Source organism: Petromyzon marinus, chromosome 22 (assembly GCF_048934315.1).
Source record: "Petromyzon marinus isolate PM22_M1 ecotype Great Lakes invasive population chromosome 22, UKy_Petmar_22M1.pri1.0, whole genome shotgun sequence".
NCBI lineage: Eukaryota > Metazoa > Chordata > Hyperoartia > Petromyzontiformes > Petromyzontidae > Petromyzon > Petromyzon marinus.
The window spans coordinates 10,342,037-10,362,156 of NC_133688.1; the positions used below are offsets into that span (position 1 = coordinate 10,342,037).

General features: G+C 44.9%; 1 protein-coding gene across 1 annotated transcript in view; it reads right to left on the minus strand.

Moving 5' to 3' along the window:
- The window catches only part of PARG (poly(ADP-ribose) glycohydrolase), a 148,606-nt gene that overhangs the window by 84,610 nt on the left and 43,876 nt on the right, over positions 1 to 20,120 (minus strand). Inside the window, exon 11 of the mRNA XM_032959084.2 lies at positions 7,980 to 8,063. Within this exon, the coding sequence (XP_032814975.2) occupies positions 7,980 to 8,063 (84 nt within the window). The remainder of the gene's footprint in view (positions 1 to 7,979; positions 8,064 to 20,120) is intronic.

The window sequence follows — 20,120 nt, forward strand, 5'->3', positions numbered from 1 at the left end:
TTGTGCCAGGCTGTGTGCACTTTATGACGCCACTCCCATAAACACAAACACACTTAAAAAAAAAGACACACAGACAATGCAATGCACGTACACATATGCACGCTGAATCAATCCACCATCACACCCACGTGGATTAAAACACAGGCATATTGGTGCAAAGAAAAAAAGTCAGCAATTACAGGTGAAGGGTGGGGTAAGTTACATGGCAGGGGTGCCTCTAAAACCTACTCTGCACGCATTCCGCAGCCCTGTGGGCAAGATACTAAATGAAAGAAGAAGTCTTGCGGACGGCGACATTGATGAAGAAACAGCACACACACACACATGCATTGAATAAAACATGTCTATGACCATTGCATCACACAATTATATGCACACTTTAGAAATAATGGATTTCCAGATGCGACTACATATCAGTGGCCTGAATTAAACATGTCTGCTTGCACAAACAAAGACAAATATCCCTATGTAACCTTCAGAAACTGTTGGGGCAAGTGCTGTTAGAGAACACCTATGAAGGCCAGCACGGCACACGAGGGGGGTGGGTGGCCAGTACCACGCCCGGCAATCTTAGTCTCTGCATGCACACACACACACACAGACGGAAGCATACCTATTCACAAAAACACTCAGACCGCAATGAGTATACCTATAGGTACCACCATACAAGCACGCCCGCACACACACACACACACAATGAAGCAAACACGATTATATTCACACAAATACATATATACCGAATGAAATTTACCGACGTATACACAAGCACACGCACAGCGGAGCAGTGATTGGGACACAACAAAGGTACTTTCCACACCGTTGGGCAAATTGCATGACAATTTAAATGGATCCGTGCAACCAATTTGGCCACTGTTGCGGTACCACCGCCTCTCACACCCCAACACCGCAATCGAGGGCCCCCCCAACCCCCCCAACCCTCTCCCCCCCCAGCTTTAGCGAGCGCAGCCGCCACTAATAACTTTGTGCGCTCACGGGTACGAAGCGCAACGCAAATTCTATGGCCAAACAAAAAAACCCCTTCTCTATTTTTATCCGGAGCACAACGTGGCTTTGAGCAGTTATCCTTAAGAATCACTAAAAATGGGGAAGTTACTATTATTAGTCTTGCCATAAAAGCATTATTTTCAAAAAGTATGGTTTAAAATCTAAAATAAAGTTCCATCTACAGGATACAGACACACGGGTTTACATATGTACATTGGAATCATACACAGTGTACACACACACACACAGGGTCACACGTGTACAATGGAATAATACACAGTGGACGCACACAAAGAGTGAAACATGTACACTGGAGTCGCACGCAGAATACACACATACAGGGTTACACATGTACACTGGAGTCATACACAGGGTACATGCTACACACACACTGTGTTACAGATATACACAGGGTACACACACAACTGGGTTCGAGACCACATACAGACATCAGCTCCCAACTACAAACAACAATTTGGCAGGCACTGGGCTCCACATATACACAGTGAGGGAAACAAGTATTTGATCCCCTGCTGATTTTGTACGTTTGCCCACTGACGAAGAAATGATCAGTCTATCATTTTAATGGTAGGTTTATTTGAACAGTGAGAGACAGAAAAACAACAACAAAAATCCAGAAAAACGCATATCAAAAATGTTATCAATTGATTTGCATTTTAATGAGGGAAATACGTATTTGACCCCTCTGCAAAACATGACTTAGTACTTGGTGGCAAAACCCTTGTTGGCAATCACAGAGGTCAGACGTTTCTTGTAGTTGGCCACCAGGTTTGCACACATCTCAGGAGTGATTTTGTCCCACTCCTCTTTGCAGATCTTCTCCAAGTCATTAAGGTTTCGAGGCTGACGTTTGGCAACTCGAACCTTCAGCTCCCTCCACAGATTTTCTATGGGATTAAGGTCTGGAGACTGGCTAGGCCACTCCAGGACCTTAATGTGCTTCTTCTTGAGCCACTCCTTTGTTGCCTTGGCCGTGTGTTTTAGGTCATTGTCATGCTGGAATACCCATCCACGACCCATTTTCAATGCCCTGGCTGAGGGAAGGAGGTTCTCACCCAAGATTTACATGGCCCCGTCCATCGTCCCTTTGATGCGGTGAAGCTGTCCTGTCCCCTTAGCAGAAAAACACCCCCAAAGCATAATGTTTCCACCTCCATGTTTGACGGTGGGGATGGTGTTCTTGGGGTCATAGGCAGCATTCCTCCTCCTCCAAACACGGCGAGTTGAGTTGATGCCAAAGAGTTCCATTTTTATCTCATCTGACCACAACACTTTCACCCAGTTGTCCTCTGAATCATTCAGATGTTCATTGGCAAACTTCAGACGGGCATGTATATGTGCTTTCTTGAGCAGGGGGACCTTGCGGGCGCTGCAGGATTTCAGTCCTTCACGGTGTAGTGTGTTACCAATTGTTTTCTTGGTGACTATGGTCCCAGCTGCCTTGAGATCATTGACAAGATCCTCCCGTGTAGTTCTGGACTGATTCCTCACCGTTCTCATGATCATTGCAACTCCACGAGGTGAGATCTTGCATGCAGCCCCAGGCCGAGGGAGACTGACAGTTATTTTGTGTTTCTTCCATTTGCGAATAATCGCACCAACTGTTGTCACCTTCTCACCAAGCTGCTTGGCAATGGTCTTGTAGCCCATTCCAGCCTTGTGTAGGTCTACAATCTTGTCCCTGACATCCTTGGAGAGCTCTTTGGTCTTGGCCATGGTGGAGAGTTTGGAATCTGATTGATTGCTTCTGTGGACAGGTGCCTTTTATACAGGTAACAAGCTGAGATTAGGAGCACTCTCTTTAAGAGTGTGCTCCTAATCTCAGCTCGTTACCTGTATAAAAGACACCTGGGAGCCAGAAATCTTTCTGATTGAGAGGGGGTCAAATACTTATTTCCCTCATTAAAATGCAAATCAAGTTATAACATTTTTGACATGCGTTTTTCTGGATTTTCTTGTTGTTGTTCTGTCTCTCACTGTTCAAATAAACCTACCATTAAATTATAGACTGATCATTTCTTTGTCAGTGGGCAAAGGTACAAAATCAGCAGGGGATCAAATACTTTTTCCCTCACTGTATACACGGTACGAGCACAATGATACATACAGATAAGCCATGTACTGGTAGGAACCCCCTGGTTACACCAGCCCACAGGGAATTATTGTGTCCGTCCGTCCTGCATCCAAAAATGGGAGGGGTGGGGCTGGGTGGAGAGGGGAGGGTGGGGAGAGGCTGGGAGGGTGGGGAGGGGCTGGGTGGGGAGGGAGGGGCTGGGTGGAGAGGAGAGGGTGGGGAGAGGCTGGGTGGGGAGGGGTGGGGCTGGGTGGGGAGGGGAGGGTGGCGAGGGGGCCACCGATGCTATCCATGGCCGTGGTGCAGTGATCTCTGTGCCACCGCCGCTCCTCAAAAAGGATGGAGGGCGGTTATCTCTGCGTCCGCTCCAGGGGTGCGCGTTGCATTTGCTGACCACGCGCCCAAAAAGACCCGCACGGTCACGTCGTGCGGGCACGCCAATGGCAGGCAGCCTCAACTGGTTGGCTAATTTACATTGCGTCAAATTTAATCAAGTGAGTGGGCTGCACGGGGTCTCATAATTGATTGAGTAGTCTGTCGAAAAGAAAAAAGCTGACCGAATGGAATATAAAAAGAAATTGGTTATTTTTTTTATATACGCATATATACGTATGTTGTATTTTTGCATTCTGTTTGCCGTGTTTCCGTGCCAACTTGATTAAGTGAGGTTAGAAAAGCTCATTTAGTTACACATGTTAAATGTACACCCAACAATGTATGAATAATCACAATAATTGAACGTTGTTTTTAATAATGCAGAAGTGGAAATGGCAAACGGAAGTTTTTTTTCCCGAATGAAAAAGTTAATACAAGTCAGCATTTAAGCTTTGATATATTTTGATATTAAAGACCTCATGACACAATTCCCTAAAGTAAAACATTGAGTCAGCCAAACGCCCTAAATTATACATTTGTAATTGAATTTTTTTTTTTTTACAAATGTTCTTGTACAACAACAGAATTACAGGCAACCGATATGCATTGAGAATTATTTGTTATTATTCCAAATGTTTCTTTAAATGATTAAATAAAAGCAATGAATACATTTGTGATGGCGCACGCCTGTCAATTCAGCGTTGTGGAGGTGAGGGTTGGTGGATTTCATACAAAATTGTGAAACTCCCTTCCCGCGAGGGTCGAGGAGATGCCATACCCTGGCTCGCCAGGAGAAGACAGTACAGAAAATGTGGACTCCACGTGGGGTTTGATCAGGCTGCTCAAGTTTCCACCCACGTGTAAACGCTCATCAATTGGCTGATAACACCTTCACAAACAGAGGACCGCAGAGATCGGGTGGGAATTTGGCACTGGCTCACTGTGCAGCTGCCCATTTGTCCGTGGTTCCTCACAACTCCCGAGGCGTTCCTCTCTCCGCGAGAGAGAAAACTGTGCGGCGGTGCCGCACTACAAATTTAAACGAGGATTAATTGTTACTTGACATTTTTAACCGTGATATTATAATACCCGTGCAATTTTCTTAAAATGTTCAGTTCGAGTGAAATTGCACCCATCTGGGACGTGTGTTGCTGTGAAGGAAGTCGAGAGGAGTTATCATGTGAATAAACTTTCTCCCTGGCCACATTGATATGGAATTTCCGCCCGTGGAAGAGGCGGCGTTGGACAAGCGTACTGCCATATGTGGCACAAACCTAACGTTGGTGCAGCATAATTAATTTTTCCTTTAATAATTTGTTGTATATTTGTACATTTAAATAGCATGCGTATTTTTTTATGCGTGACCGTGGACTTCATATACTGTATATTCTTGGTTATTTCGGTAAAGTCACGTAGAAGGGAAACAATAAAGTAATAAAAATAGATTTTTACACTTTTATTTCTTTTATTGTTTCCCTTCTACGTGACTTTACCGAAAGAACCAAGAATAAGAATCCCTGCAGTCACGAAAGCTTTAAATCAAAATGCATATACTGTACTTTAAATGTGTTGCTATTTCACAACACAATATTTCACTTGTGTTGGTGCACATGTTTAATGTAATTGGGTGCTGCTTTCACAACCCACATTACAAATTTGAAGGGAAAAAAAGGCCCTTACGTGAGACCATGTTCCACTTTTAAAATAAGCAATCTATTAACCAGGCTCTCACCTGTGTAAGTGAAGAAAATCTGAACAAATATATATCAAAAATTAACAATCGGGCAGTTTTCATACATTATTAATTAACTATTAGCACTTACAACCCGTTCAGATGGCACTTCGAGTATAGCAGAGAGCTTAATGCACGATCGGAAGGTTGGGGAGTTCAACTCATGTTGAGGAATCAACTCGATTCATCATCCACAAGGGTATATAAATTGGATACAATAGTGGTCATCCTATGGAAAGACTGTATGGTCGTCCACCGTATCTCTAAACTAAACGATTCTTGTTTTAGCAGGCAAGGCCCACTGAGCTATATAGGTCTTTTTCAGAACCAACTTGGCCGCAAATGATAGCTCACCAAAGTGGCTTATCACGTGTAAAAACTGACAGCAGCCAAATATTCTAAACGCAAGTTCTTAAATGTGGAGGGAAAAACCGGAGCACTTGGAGAAAATTCCACACGGCCACTGGGAGAGAGACACGCAAACTCCAAACATACAGGCATCGCCAGGGTCGGGATTGAACCCACGATCTCCTGCATACCAGGCGAAGGGGTTAACATCTAGCCACCATGGCACCCAAAAAGTCGCCCTGCTGTACAGCTCCCGGTAGAACTCTCCACAGTGTGACTCACAACCCCCCCCCCCACCTCATCTCTACACCGGGGAGCAGGACCATGGTCACTGCCGGGCGTCGTTTCTCTGTGGCAGCCCCCACCGCCTCGAACGCGTCCATCACTTTCCCACTGCTGCGCATTCGCAACAGCACCCATTGAGTACCGACTTCTAATAGATGCTGAAAGGCCCCAACTCCTTCCACCCGGCTTTCGAGCCACACTGAGCTCGGCTCCGCGCCTCAAGAGTCATGGTCATTTATGTCCGTGAAATATTGTACGCATTGCAAATTGCGTTATTATAATCATCAGAGGAATTAGGAATTTCGGTTAAACCAGCACCACAGCCTCACGTGTTGTGTATGGAGGGAATTACTATTTTCACAACGTACTCCTGTGTTGTTTTTTTTATTCCCCAATTAGTTTAATTGCAGGTCTGCCTTGCAAGACAATGCCAAGTCTCAATGGGATGTCACTTTGGATCATTAATACAGTGACTGAATGATTGTTAAGGTGATCTCACATTACAGATGTTAGATTTTAAAAAAACATCAACCATTTTTTAACATGAGCACCAACACAGCCTGGGTTCTTGCAACACTAAAAAAGCAGAGTGCAGGTAACAAATGTTAAATACTGCGAAACGTGCCCACAATCAATCACAATGATTTACCGACACTTGACGACAAGGTGGCCATTAACTTTTTTTAAGTGCCACCGTCAAAACGAGACTGTGTCAAAACGCGCGACGTCGCTCACAAATCACGCGGTACGGAGTGCACATTGGCCCAGGCACGGGCGGAGAAGTCACCTTTACCTACCCTAGGGGACATCGGAGCTGCCAGTTTAACCATTTTGTGCTTTGTAAAAGTGGTGGTAGCACAGAAAATGCGTTGCTTCAATTGCAGTTAAGGGGCAATGTTAACTTCACAAGCCTTTAAATAAAGTGTCAGTCTTAGACCTTTTGATATTTATCCAACGACTTTTACAGGAAGGTCCCACTACATTGGGATTTTATATTATTATTATTATGTTTTCACAAAATTAGTGTTTATTCAAGTAAGAGGAAACCGAAAAACACGGAGGGAACCCGCACGCGCATGAGGGGGAAACACTATCCCCAAACAGATGGAAACAGATGGCGATTAGTCCACTTTCTAGACCGCCTTCTCCTGGCGAGCCAGGGTATGGCTCCTCCTCGGCACCCATGGGAAGGGAGCTTCACCACATTTGTGCGGTGATCCACCAATCCTTGCTACCTCTGCAGCGCTGGGTTACATGCCACGTGCATCATAGCCACCACCGCCTGGTTTAAAACCCAAGAAACATTTGTACAGCGGGGTTATCCAATTAATTTAAGGCACCAATTATTTTATCGATCACCTGTTCAGATTACTAAAAGCATCTAACTTCTAAAGCGATATACTCATCTGTTGTACGGTATTCGGGGAACCCCGGCACTTGGCCACCTTGGCCATCCACTTGATCTACTTGTGCTCCCTCTCACGGTTTTCGCATTTAATTAACTTCAATTCTACATATAAACTCAACAATCTTTTCAAGACAATCATACAATCTTTCCAGGTTTTATATTCTAACAGGGAAGGCGGTGTTATCTTCAAAGACTTCATGATTTCACATCCAGTGAACCGCGGCCTGCTCCCTGTGCTGCGCGGTGATGGCGAGCAACTCAGGAGCAGTTGATTTTTTTACTGGGTATTAAAGTGGAAATATAAAATCATAACTAAATGTATAGGGTGTTCATTGCACGCACATGTAATTAAAACGGTAGTCAATGTTCAAGATGTCAAGTCAAAAAAATTATAAATCCAACTCACGCCGTCTGGCTTGTTACAATATAAGTGCGACATGCTGGTAGAAGTATGTGGACACATGACAGGTTTGGTGGGGGGGTACACGACAAGCAAAATCGGGGGAAACACTGAGCTAAGGGCTACCAAACAACTTGTGATCACTGCCCAATGTAATACTTAAGCAGGCAGATACATTGTCACCCAGCCAAAATTAACCTAAGATCCCAGTTGAACTGGTCCGGTGGTATGACCAGGTTTAGATGCCCATAGACTGGAGTAACCGGTGCTTTTGTGATGGTTTGTGACAGACGCAGCAGCCGGAACAGTGGGAAGAGTGCAGGCACCTTACCATGGTGCAGAGATTCGGCAGTGCCAGGGCCAGGTGTGCCATCTTAGGAACGACCGCATGCAGCAGCTCAGCTGCCATCCTTTCCTGGTGAGTGACAGCAGAAACAGAGAGAGTGGAGGGTTCAAGATCCGAAAACATTGGATGGGTGTGTGGTTTGGTCTCCGACCGGTTGTGTGGTTGTGGCCGTATGTGTGTGTGTGTGTGGGGAGCGTTAGTGTAGTGGTTAGCGCACTTCACTACGCATCTGGCAACCGGAGTTCGATTCCCACTCACGGCCAACACCAGTGACGATTATCTGAACCGGTTCTGGGCCTCCCCGAGGTCGACTTAGCCTCAAACAAATTCCTGGTGTGGTGTGTAAACATCAGCACAGGGAAGACAAAGGTGGCAGAACACCGTGTAGGCCACCCATCCCCTTGTGTGCCATGCTGGCCTTCATTAGGTGCTTGCTAACATCACTTGGCCCAACAGTCTGTTAAAGGCTATACAGGGGGCATTTCTCTTTATGTTTGTGGCGATCCGGACGAGTGAACCTACAGGGTGACATGGCAAAAAAATTGGGATATTATAAACCAACATCAAAAAGTGCAAGGTAAGTGTACGAGCTTACTAAGGATCTAGCTTCAAAATGAACAAATCATAGTGTAGGGGAGATGACAAGGGTTACGTATTGGATTGTAAAGATACGATATAATACAAAATGCATTCTCTTTGGTTCTATTCGGTAAAGTCACGTAGGTAAAAAATAAAACATCAAAAATCACGACGTTTCGGCCACAACACAAGTAGCCTTCTTCAGGTGAAAGAACAGAACTGTCGGGACGACAGAGCTTCAATGAACGCTGCTAAGATTCGTGACGCCTTTTTAAGCTGGGTGAGAGAAGTGAGGCACCTTGACAAAGGAGTTTACATATCAAACAGGAGAATTTAGCATTGAAATAGCTGAGGGATTAGTATGGATCCTTGCAGTAACGAAAGCTTCAAATCTAGAAAGCAAAATGCATTCTTGAAAGGCAAGCATTAGTCATCATCAAGAGCCATGGTCAATCCACTGCTGGATGAAGGCCGCCCCAAGATGCTGCCATCTCTCAAAACCCTGTGATGTCACAATCCACCCAGCATCCACACACACGAGCTGATTTCATCGTTCCATCTCCCCAGCGAATGTCCTTTCGCAGGCGTTCATTCCTTGCCTGCCACTCCTTTCTTGACCATACTATAGTGAGAAATAAATAAATTATATAAACCAAACATCTCCACTGATAGCACTAGGCCAGTAGTGGAAGTTCCACAGTCTTATGACAGAGACCAGCCCCTTCCTCAGAAAAGTTACTATTCACTTCCTACGGAGGTATCTATTTTACCGACCATGGAGGGACAATGGATTGAGTCAATTCCCAATGCAGATAGGCAGATTAAGGCAGAAGATAGAAAAAGGGAGCCAGACATATACAGGCAGAGTCATTAGCTAGGCACCGATAAACTGACAGACGTACATTGTATACACAGAGTGCCAAAGACAAAGTGAGACAAATATAAAGATATATAGACAAAGAGAAAGACAGATTGATAGAGGGATAAACAGATAAATTGGCAGATAAGCAGACAGACAGAGAGTTAGACAGACACGTAGATAGATAAAGAGTGCGAGTATGTGGCAGGGCAGAGGAGGGGATGGGGCACAGAGGAAGGCAATTTCGAGAGTGGCGTGAGAGCCCAGGACAAACACATCGATTTTACCATCATCCCATTACGGCTCCATTTAATTTCATTTGCTTCCCGCGCGCTGCGTGGAGCAGCCCCTGGCGTCTGCCACCAACCCCCCCCCCCCTTCCTCCACTCTGCTCCTATAATGTCCGTGTGTCCCTGAGTGCGTGTGTGTGGTCGTGCTCACGAATGCGCGCGTTACGTGTAACACATTGGGTGGAGTGGTGGCACAGCGATTTGCGCGCCGTGCTACGATCACCATTGATCGATCCAATCAATGGTGAAGATCAGTGGCGAATATTTTAACTGGTCTCTGGGGCCTCCACTAGGTCGACTCAGCCTGAGATGAGTACCTGGTGCAGCATGTCAACATCCGAGCTGGGGAGACAAATGTGATCGGGTGCAATTTTAGTCACACCGCAGCGCACGAGGGGGATGTGATGCCCGTTGATAATACGAGTCTGTGTTACAAGAGCTACCAAACGCAAGAGTAGGTAGAGAACAAAAACATCTGTAAACAGTAGGAAAATATAATAAACATGGAAGACGCAATAAATAACCTCTTAAGGTGGATATTATTTCAGAAAAAACATTTACATTCGAAAATACTCACATGAAATCAATAAAAACATTTGTAAAAACAAGATGAAAAATAGGCTAGGATAAAGGAAATGATTAAATACATTTACATTTAGACTGAGCAAAGAATGAATTCAGTTTATAGTACAAAACCGATTGATTGGAAATAATTGTGATGCGTAATATAATTATTTGGGGCTCTGAGTCAATCCACTGCTGGACGAAGGCCTGCCCATGCCGGGAGATTTAACTCAGTCAGTGTGGGGCTGGATCAAGGACTGGTTCAGATATCATTCGCCGCTGATGCTAGCCGTTGCTGGGAATTGAACTCAGGTTGGCGGCTTGATGGCGCGGTATGGCCAACAACACTACCACCACCGCTACACCCATCCCGAAAAGAATGAAAACTTTATTCATTACAAGTAAGTGTATGCAGGGGATTAGTGCAAAAGTGGCAAGGCTAGTGGAGGGCTTTTGTCCTATCTCTCTCTCACCCTGCACCCCCGTCCTCTCACCCTCCCCCTCTCTCCCATAAAACTCCCGCCCCCTCCAACATTGCGCAGGACTGATTGCTAAAGCACTTTGCTATGCATCGATCGCCGAATCAGGAGCAGTTCTTTGTGGCCGCAGGAGCCACAGCAAGACGAATAAATAATACCGACCGGAATGACAGGCCGGACGGCAAGACATTAAAACATTGGTACCGACGCTGAGGTTGTGGTGGGGGTGAAGGGCGGCACAGAGTGGTTGGGAACAACAGCATCTGCAGTAACGTGTAATATATAAATAAAGAACGACTCCTATTGAAATGCCAGTGTAGGATGCAAAGCAGCAGCAGGAGGCAATCGAGAAAATACAACGCAGGGAGGTTGGGTCGTCCGATTATGTGACTGCCAATCGTCACGAGTGGTGGACAGAGTTAGTATGAGAAATGCACAATTTAATCTATTAATGTCAAATGCTCCCAGTACAGGCATAACATTGGGCATATAAATAATTTCTATTTGTTTGCGCGTGTATAATTTAAATAAATCTATTTTACAGATTGACACCACTGCGGATTCTATAGCTTCGACAAGGAAAACAAGTTTGAGAATTGAATCCTGATCCTGAATCGTTAACATTTTATTGCCCATACTTCACCATGCTGGTCAGTGCAGGTTAGTGAAGAGGATCGGGCCCACCGGGGATCCTGACAGGACAGGTTCAGATTCCGTTCGCCACGGATGTTAGCCGTGGCTGGGAATCAAACTCAAGCCAGAACGCAGGACACGAAGCGCTGAGCCACGGCTCCCCTCCCCTTCAATCAAGACATGAAAGATTGGATTAAACTAAGTCTACCGTTCCAGCAACACGAAACTACGCTAATCCAGTCCAAAGTGTTGCAGTAGAATTGTTCCAAGCCTGCCTTGGTTTTCACTCCAATAATTGCTTAGGTTCCTCCACTCCCCACATCCTTCCTCTCCTCCACCTCACTCTCATCTTCCTCCTCCTGTCTGCTTGACTTTAAACACTGAACCACAGCCTAATGCATCAGAGCGAGCCTGTTTCTCAGTAGTGACAGTCTCAATTCAATTATATAAATTCTTCCCCCCCCACCCCCAGATACCATTCAGTTTGAATCGGTAGGATTTGGAAGCATCCACTCACACACACACACGTGCAGGAACACATGCACAAAAGACACAATCATACGCAAGCATGTGTCCATTACCATTCATAGTGATATGTCCTGGCAGTATGGCCATAAATGCAAACTACATTCACTCCATGTGACCATTCACTAAAGACCCACTGAGCTCCTTCCCTGTCTCTCTCTCTCTCTCTTTGCGGCTTATCCCCATGTTTTTCTGTGGTGGGGTGAAAAAGTAGGTATGTATCTCTCGTAGTACATCTGTTTGCGGTTATGGTTGTTAGAGCACCAGACTTTGAAAGGGTGTGCGCTCAAATCTTGGTTTGGGCCGATTCAGAGCATCATCCATTTGGGGTTGATAAAATCATAACCGCTTTATGGGAAGTCAACAGTGGCTGGTTGTACTCTGGATAGCCTGTCCTCTGTCATAAGAATATGGAAATGTCACCACTGGCGCAGGGCCACCAATGGGGATTTACAGCACTCCCATGTTCTATTCAACAGGAAGGCACCTCGACTATGACATGACTAGGCTCTAAGCCTTAAATCTAATCCCTTAACACTAACCCTGACTCATATCTCTAACACTACCACCGAACACAATACCTAAACAATTATTAAGTAACCAAACCACCAATTCTAACCTATACGACCTTCCATAGCTTAACACCAACCATTACTCAAGTATAACCCATACCAATGATCGCTAAATTCAGACTCAATTCTACAGAAAGGTTATAATATTTACCATTGCTTATCCAGGAAATCCCATGGTGTATTAAAAGTTGGATTCAGGAAGTGTCCTGGGGGGTTTGACCAATTCCATGAATGCGCGATCGGGAGGTGGGAAGAAACCAGAAGTAGCCGTAGAAAGCACACGCATGCGAGCGGCATAACATTAAAACCTCCGCGCAGATGAACAACTCAAATCCACTTGCTGCACTGACATCTCCTGGCCACCTCGCAGCTCAACAGCCTTGAGAGTTTATCCCAAATGTGTGCGATCCACCAACCCTTTCCTCCACGGGTGATGCATCTCAGTCAGCTGCATGCCACTGCAAGGATTTTTTGATCGGATACCTCCTTAACCAAACACTTGGAGACCATGGCCGACACGCTCTCTGATGCTGTGGTCGGACCCACGTGGCCAGACACGACGAGACGAATGTACCTGGACCCTGAGCCCAGTGGTGGCAGGTGAAGTGGTGGGAGGGAAGCGCGAGTGTGGGAGAACAAACGCGGGCAATCGTGGGGTGAGAATAAAAAAACACCAGCTTGACAAACGAGCCACTCGGACGCTTACTTAATAAGCAAATGTACATGCTTGGGCCCTTACACATTTTTTTGCTCTTTGGGAAGGTTGTAAATGTCTTCATAAATAAGGGCCATCGCTCAAGGCAAGCACGTTGGCAACCTGGTGATATTAAATGGATCACATGCGTAAAAATCCACAAGCTAGCCTGCCAGTGCCCTAGGTATGCACACTCATACACACAGAGTGATCAATATAGACTGCTGGGCCAGGATTTGTTAGAGAGTACCTATTAAGGCCGGCAAGGCACGCGAGCAACGGAGAGTGCTGGGTTCAGTGCCATGCATGCGAAGCCAGTTTTGTCTCTCCATTACTGTCGCTGACAACACTATCAACACTGATGCAACCGGAAATACTCATTTGAGGATGAGTGGGGCCTAATCTAGATTTGAAGTTTTCGTGACTGCAGGGGGCCATACTCTTTGGTTCTTTCATTAAATTCGCGTATACCTACGTGACTTACCAAAAGAACCAAAGAGTAAGTGGGGCCTATGCGAGGATCGGGCCTTATGCAGATACAAGGTTTTGGCTGTGAATTATAGTTGTGACTACCATTAAAATCCAGTGATTTTAACAAACATCTCCATTTTTCTAAGTATTTGTCTCCCTGCTCAAACAAGCCATGGGGACAGTCACAGTACTCATCTGCCTTGGTGGCTATATGGATCGAAATTACACACATCCATGGCAGAGGCCAGTCTGTCAATGTGATGACCACTGTTGACTTCCCACACTTAATATTGTCATTGCTATGGTAGACGTGTTCACACTCATGCACAGCGTTATAGCATCCGTGCATTTGCTTCTATTTTTCTCTTTGATGATGATGATAATGACGATGATGTACGCTTGCCTTTTACTCTTACAAAAAATTGCAGAAGCTCCCGGGCACAAATCCTAGCGCCGGTGTCGGGGTAAATGGATTGGAGCAAAGTAATATTGTATCGGCAAACGTGCCACGCAAGGAAAATATACAGGCCCAAATTATACGAGACCATTACAGCTGTGGATCCAATATAGCACTGTGTCAATGACGTCCAAACTACCAAGCCTCCAAACTCCAGGTGATTTGTATTCTTGGTTCTTTCTGTAAAGTCACGTAGAAGGGAAACAATAAAAATATAAAACAATAAAACTCTCACGACGTTTCGACTGCAACACAAGCAATCAACGTTAGGTGTGAAAACCACACCAAGAAAATTTTGTGGTTTTCACACCTGATGATGATTGCTTGTGTTGCAGTCGAAAAGTCGTGAGAATTTTATTGTTTTATATTTTTATTATTTTATTGTTTCCCTTATACGTGACTTTACCGAAAGAACCAAGAATATGAATCTCTGCAGTCACGAAAGCTTTAAATCAAAATTCCAGGTGATTTGTTGGGCTCCTTGCTGTAACTTAACTAACTTAACCACTCGCATTGTAGGACTGCTTCTCTGAGCTGCAGTGAACCAATGATTATGCCGATTCGATGTATTAATGTCTGACGTGGCTGTTGTTCACAATTGCACCCAATTAACAAAAAAATTATAAGAGGCGTGACACCGTTCCTTATCGTCGAGTTTCTGGGTGTTGCAGCTGCGGTGCACGCCTGTAATCCTGGGGTTTGGTGGATTACAAGGAGACGCATCCATTCTGTGTGATGGACAACCATTTGCAGGATTATGAGGTGTCTGAATCAGGCAGTCTAGCAAGTAGGCTTTTAAATGGTTAATTGTAACAACAGGCTTCGATCGTCATCCTCTTGCGGTGCGTTGCGTGAGCCCTTCTCTTGATGCTCAGGTTTCCTCCCACAGGCAAAAATACCCGATAAATAAACCAGTGTCCTGCTTAAAAACAGCTTGAAACGTCACCGGGTCTTCCGTACCTGTTGCCCCTGTTATCAGCCTAAAAAATGTACGTAACTTACAAATCACTGAAAATGGCCTGCACTCAATGAACCAAATATTAAACAAACTTAACCGACCACAGAGAGGTTGGTCATTATGAAGCCCATGGACCAATCAGCCAGGTGAGAGCATGGCAGGTTGGTATATTCACAATTGTAAATAAATTCTAGCTGGTAGTCAAGTCTGCTCATCATCCCTCTGCACGAAAGAGAGATGTGCCCATGCCATAATAATGTGGAATTTCCAACACTGGCTAGGGGCTGCCACATGCTACACTAAGCAGGGAGACCGACTGACTCGGAGCCAGCCACTTTAAGAGTGTCCAGACATTCCACCGCGCGTTGACGCTCTGTGAAACCGACTCGCGTTGCGTCACGTGCCGTACACACTGCACCACAAGTGGAGAAGCCCTTTAACGCACTGGCCAAACCGCACGACTCGAGTGTGTCCTTAATCAAGGTCCACGGAACAGAGAGCTGCGCTGAGCCATGGCGACTCCCTAACTTGTCAGTCGCAATCACAGTCCAGTGGCACCTTGGGGTCAAGAGGCCTTCGGCCCTAGGCACTGTTGAAATTGCCAGCATTGCTGTGAGGTTCCACCATATAGTTGTGCACTGCCGATGATTCCCATACGACGTTGATGTGGCACTGTGTAATTTTAGAGTCGAGCGCATGGCGCTGTGATCAGAAGCCACGATGGGAAGAGGAGATGCCTGAGAGGCTGGTGGGGAGGGGCCGACCAGTGTTAGAGAAATTAGTGAGCACGGTTGAGATGCTGGGTTTGAATACCACGCACGTATCTGCGATTACGCTTGGTTTTCAAGCCAAGTAACTTACCAAAAAAAAAAACACGTTCGTCCATAACACAGTGGCCTTAAAATGAAAATATATAACTGGCAACTTTTGGGCAATGGCCATTCTTCATAGCACGCAATGTCCCTTCGATGAAGATGGCCCATTGCCTGAACAGTGCCTATAATATATTTTTCTTTCAAGACAGTGCTATAGTCATAGAAGACGAAGTATCTCTGTTCAAACGACCAATGTAGGGGAGCTAACCTCCAATGCTATGGATTTTGCGTGAAGACAGGATAAGCAGAAGAGAACAGGGCAGACAAGCTCTGTGGATATCATTTTGCAAAAAGGTTGCGCTGGATAGGGCATGGGTTCAGGATGGAGGTGGCCAGTGAACAAGACAGTTATTTTTTGTTATTCTTATTTTTATTTTAATATTATCACTGAAAGAACCAGAATAAGTCTACATTATAGACTTCCAGTGTGCTCACTCAGGTTAAGAACCAGGCTACAGTCTGCATTATAGACTGCCAGTACGCTCACTCAGTGAAATAACCATTGCTACAGTCTACATTATAGACTGTCAGTACACTCACTCAGCTTAATAACCAGGCTACAGTCTACATTATAGATTACGAATACACTCACCGAGGTTAAGAACCAGGCTACAGTCTACATTATACTGGTAGTACTGGTAGGAAACGTAGTGGACTGGAAGCCCAACCGGGATTATCACAGGAGGCAGGGGATTAATTGTGTATCTCTGTGGATGTCTGTCCACGTGTATCCGGACACCCGGATATATAACAAATGCGCTCCTAGTGGGCATGACTGGTAGGAAACGTAGTGGACTGGAAGCCCAACCAGGATTAATTCACAAGAGGCAGGGGATTAATTGTGTATGTCTGTGGATGTCTGTCCACGTGTATCCGGACACCCGGATAAAATGGGAGGGGTGGGGCTGGGTGGAGAGGGGAGGGTGGAGAGGGGCTGGGTGGGGAGGGTGGGGCTGGGTGGGGGGTGGGGAGGGTGGGGCTGGGTGGGGGGTGGGGAGGGTGGGGCTGGGTGGGGGTTGGGAGGGGTGGGGCTGGGTGGGGAGGGGCTGGTCACCCCGTGGTGCCCTTATAAAACTCAACGTTTCACCTACTCACGCCGGCTTGTGCCCGCCCTCACAGTCGGGCATATTTGCGGAATACACCACGTGCCGCCGTTGACCCTGGCCATTGACCGAGTAACCCAACGTTCCTACCAGCTCCCTCCGCAGGAATGTGTTAGATTGCCAATATGCTCACCAGCTTAAAAATCAGGCTACAGCCTACATCATAGACTGCCAGTACACTCACCAAGGTTAAGAACCAGACTACAGTCTACATTATAGACTGCCAGTATACTCACCCAGCTTATTAACCATTGCTATAGTCTACATTATAGACTGCCATTCCACTAACCAAACTTAATAACCAGGCCACAGTCCATATTAGAGATTGCCAGTACACTCACTCGGATTAAGAACTAGGCTACAGCCGATATTAGTGTTTTTTATTCACTTTATTTTCATTTTTATTCTATCTACGTTACTTTACCAAAAGAACCAAAGAATAAGCCCGTTATTGTAGGAATGGTCTCCATGAGTCCAGTAACCAAGCGGTGGACCAAAGAGGAGACGATGGGGGAATGTTGGGGCAACTCCTGGAGGGCGCCGTGTCTGCCTCTTCTCTCTACGCCTGCCTCTCTTTGCTTCTCTGTATCTCTATTGGTCTCGGTGCGTCACTAAAATTAGAACACATTTAGGATTTAAAGCCTGGCAATGTGACAGCATTATCCCACAATGCGGTACAAATCAGGGACACATTGATTGGGCTTAAGAGGTAAGCAGGATTTTTGTTTGTGAAATGTTATTTACGCTTTGTTGAGGTGCTAAGTGGCCGCAGGGCAGTGTCTCTGGTCTCTATGTCCGTGTCTGTCTATAGGCCCTCTGTGCACACAGGCCTCCTCCGCATGTAAGATTGGGTGGGAGGGCAGAAGACGTTGAGGTCACGTGGTTGGTTAATGGACACTAAACTCAGCAATTAGGCTGCGCGCCGATCAGACATCAGCACATCTCTGGCCCCGGGAGACTTCTGGCCCAAATAAAAAATACAAAGGCGATGAGGGCACTGAAACCCAACAGAGACCCAGTTCATATTCTTAGTTCTTTCGGTAAAGTCACGTGTGAGAATTTTTATTGTTTTATATATATTTTATTATTTTATTGTTTCCCTTCAACGTGACTTTACCGAAAAAACTAAGAATATGAATTACTGCAGTCACGAAAGCTTTAAATCAAAAGAGACCCAGTTCTTCTTTAGGACAACTAGTTCTCTGTTCCCCCAACACTTAAAAAAAACGATCCCCATTGAGACAGACGTCCACCTGACAGTTTGCTTCCTTAGTTAATTTCGGTTGCTCTTGATGCATTCTATTACGATATCGGTAAAAGGCAGCACCATCGCTCACCACTAAAAGAACATCAATAAATCTGACTATTTTTTTCAGAACAGTCAGCTGATTTTGACACATCCCACAGCCATTCTAAATGGCACACGTTGGATGAGTGGCACTTTATAGAAACACATTTGCATTCCATTAGATATGGTGGAAATTGTAATTACGTGACCTGCTGGGGCTGCAGCAGAGCGTAAAACCAATAATTGGATGATTGTGAGTTCAAGTCCCGAACAGGGATACACTCGGCTCATCAAGTCAACGGTGGTTGTGCCAAGGATTAATTGGCTCTCACCATATTAATGTGGAATTTCCACCACTTGTACAGGACAAAGAGGATCAACACTGCTCCCCAGATTATTGAGCAGGCAGATATTTTGCCCGTTCCAGCTAAAGCTAGTTCTTCCAAAATAAATGTAAGTCTATCACCCATTCAGCTTTGGGTTAAGTGTAGTTAGCAAGCACCTGATTAAGACTAACATTGCACATCAACTTCTTGGTTCTTTCGGTAAAGTCACGTAGAATGGAATTTTTCTTATAAAAATAAAACAATAAAATAAAATTATCACGACATTTCGGCCACAACACAAGTAGCCTTCTTCAGGTGAAGGAACAGAACTGTCGGGACGACAGCGCTTCAATGAACATTGCTAAGCTTTGCAGTGTCTTTTAAGCTGGGTGGGAGGAGCAGAGCGCCTTGACAAAGGAGTTAACATATCAACAGAAGAATTTAGCATTGAAATAGCTGTGTTAAAGTGTTGGATTAGCATGGTGTTAAAGTCATAAATTAGCATGTAACTGGAAGATTAGCATGATGTTAACGTGAGGGATTAGCATGTAACTGGTCACGGAAGTCGTTATGTTAAAGTCAGCAGTGTGGTATACAGTAGGGTTGGAAGAATAATACATAGTGTAATATTACAAGTCTAATATATTATAGTCTAAAGTATAGGGTAGTGTATAGTAACGCATTGTATAAATCAAGGGTGGGGTTTGTCTATGGCAGTGTATATTACGGTGTATAGTCGTGTAATGTAGAAAAAGTTTAGTTGGAGACATATCAATATAATGCATGTTAGAGCTTACATTGGGCTGTGTATACGATATTATACAATGTAGTTTAGATTGGAAGGTATAACATTGTAATGTATAGTAGTCTAGTTTATAACATAGTTGTAACGCAACACAGGACTGAGCAGCGCATCGTGGCTGTTTCTCCCCCCTCCTCCGTTCCAAGCATAGATGGACTCGTCCGTCTGAACAAAGCTCGTCGCTTTTCATGGTGCTAACGTTGAAGAAAAAAAACGCCACCTTTTTTTCGACGTAGATTTGTAATGTATAACGACTTATTGTTAGTAGCTCAGCTGATTGGAGAGTATATTGAGTTTATTGATAACATTGATGTAGTTTATATTTTAGTTTTTTATCAGTTTACTATATGGTTTTCATTATATAGTGTAGTGTATACCCAGTTACTTTATGTTAATAGCTCAACTTATTGAAGAATATATTGAGTACATTTATTATATTGATGTAGTTTATGCTTAGTTCTTTCACATCGGCTTATTGTATGATAGTTGGGTAGTTTCAGTTATTTAGCGTCAATATACTAAATGCCTCTGTTGATATGTAAACTCTGACTTTAACATAGCTACTTCCGTGACCAGTTACATGCTAATCCCTCACATTAACAGCATGCTAATCTCCCAGTTACATGCTAATTTATGACTTTAACACCCTGC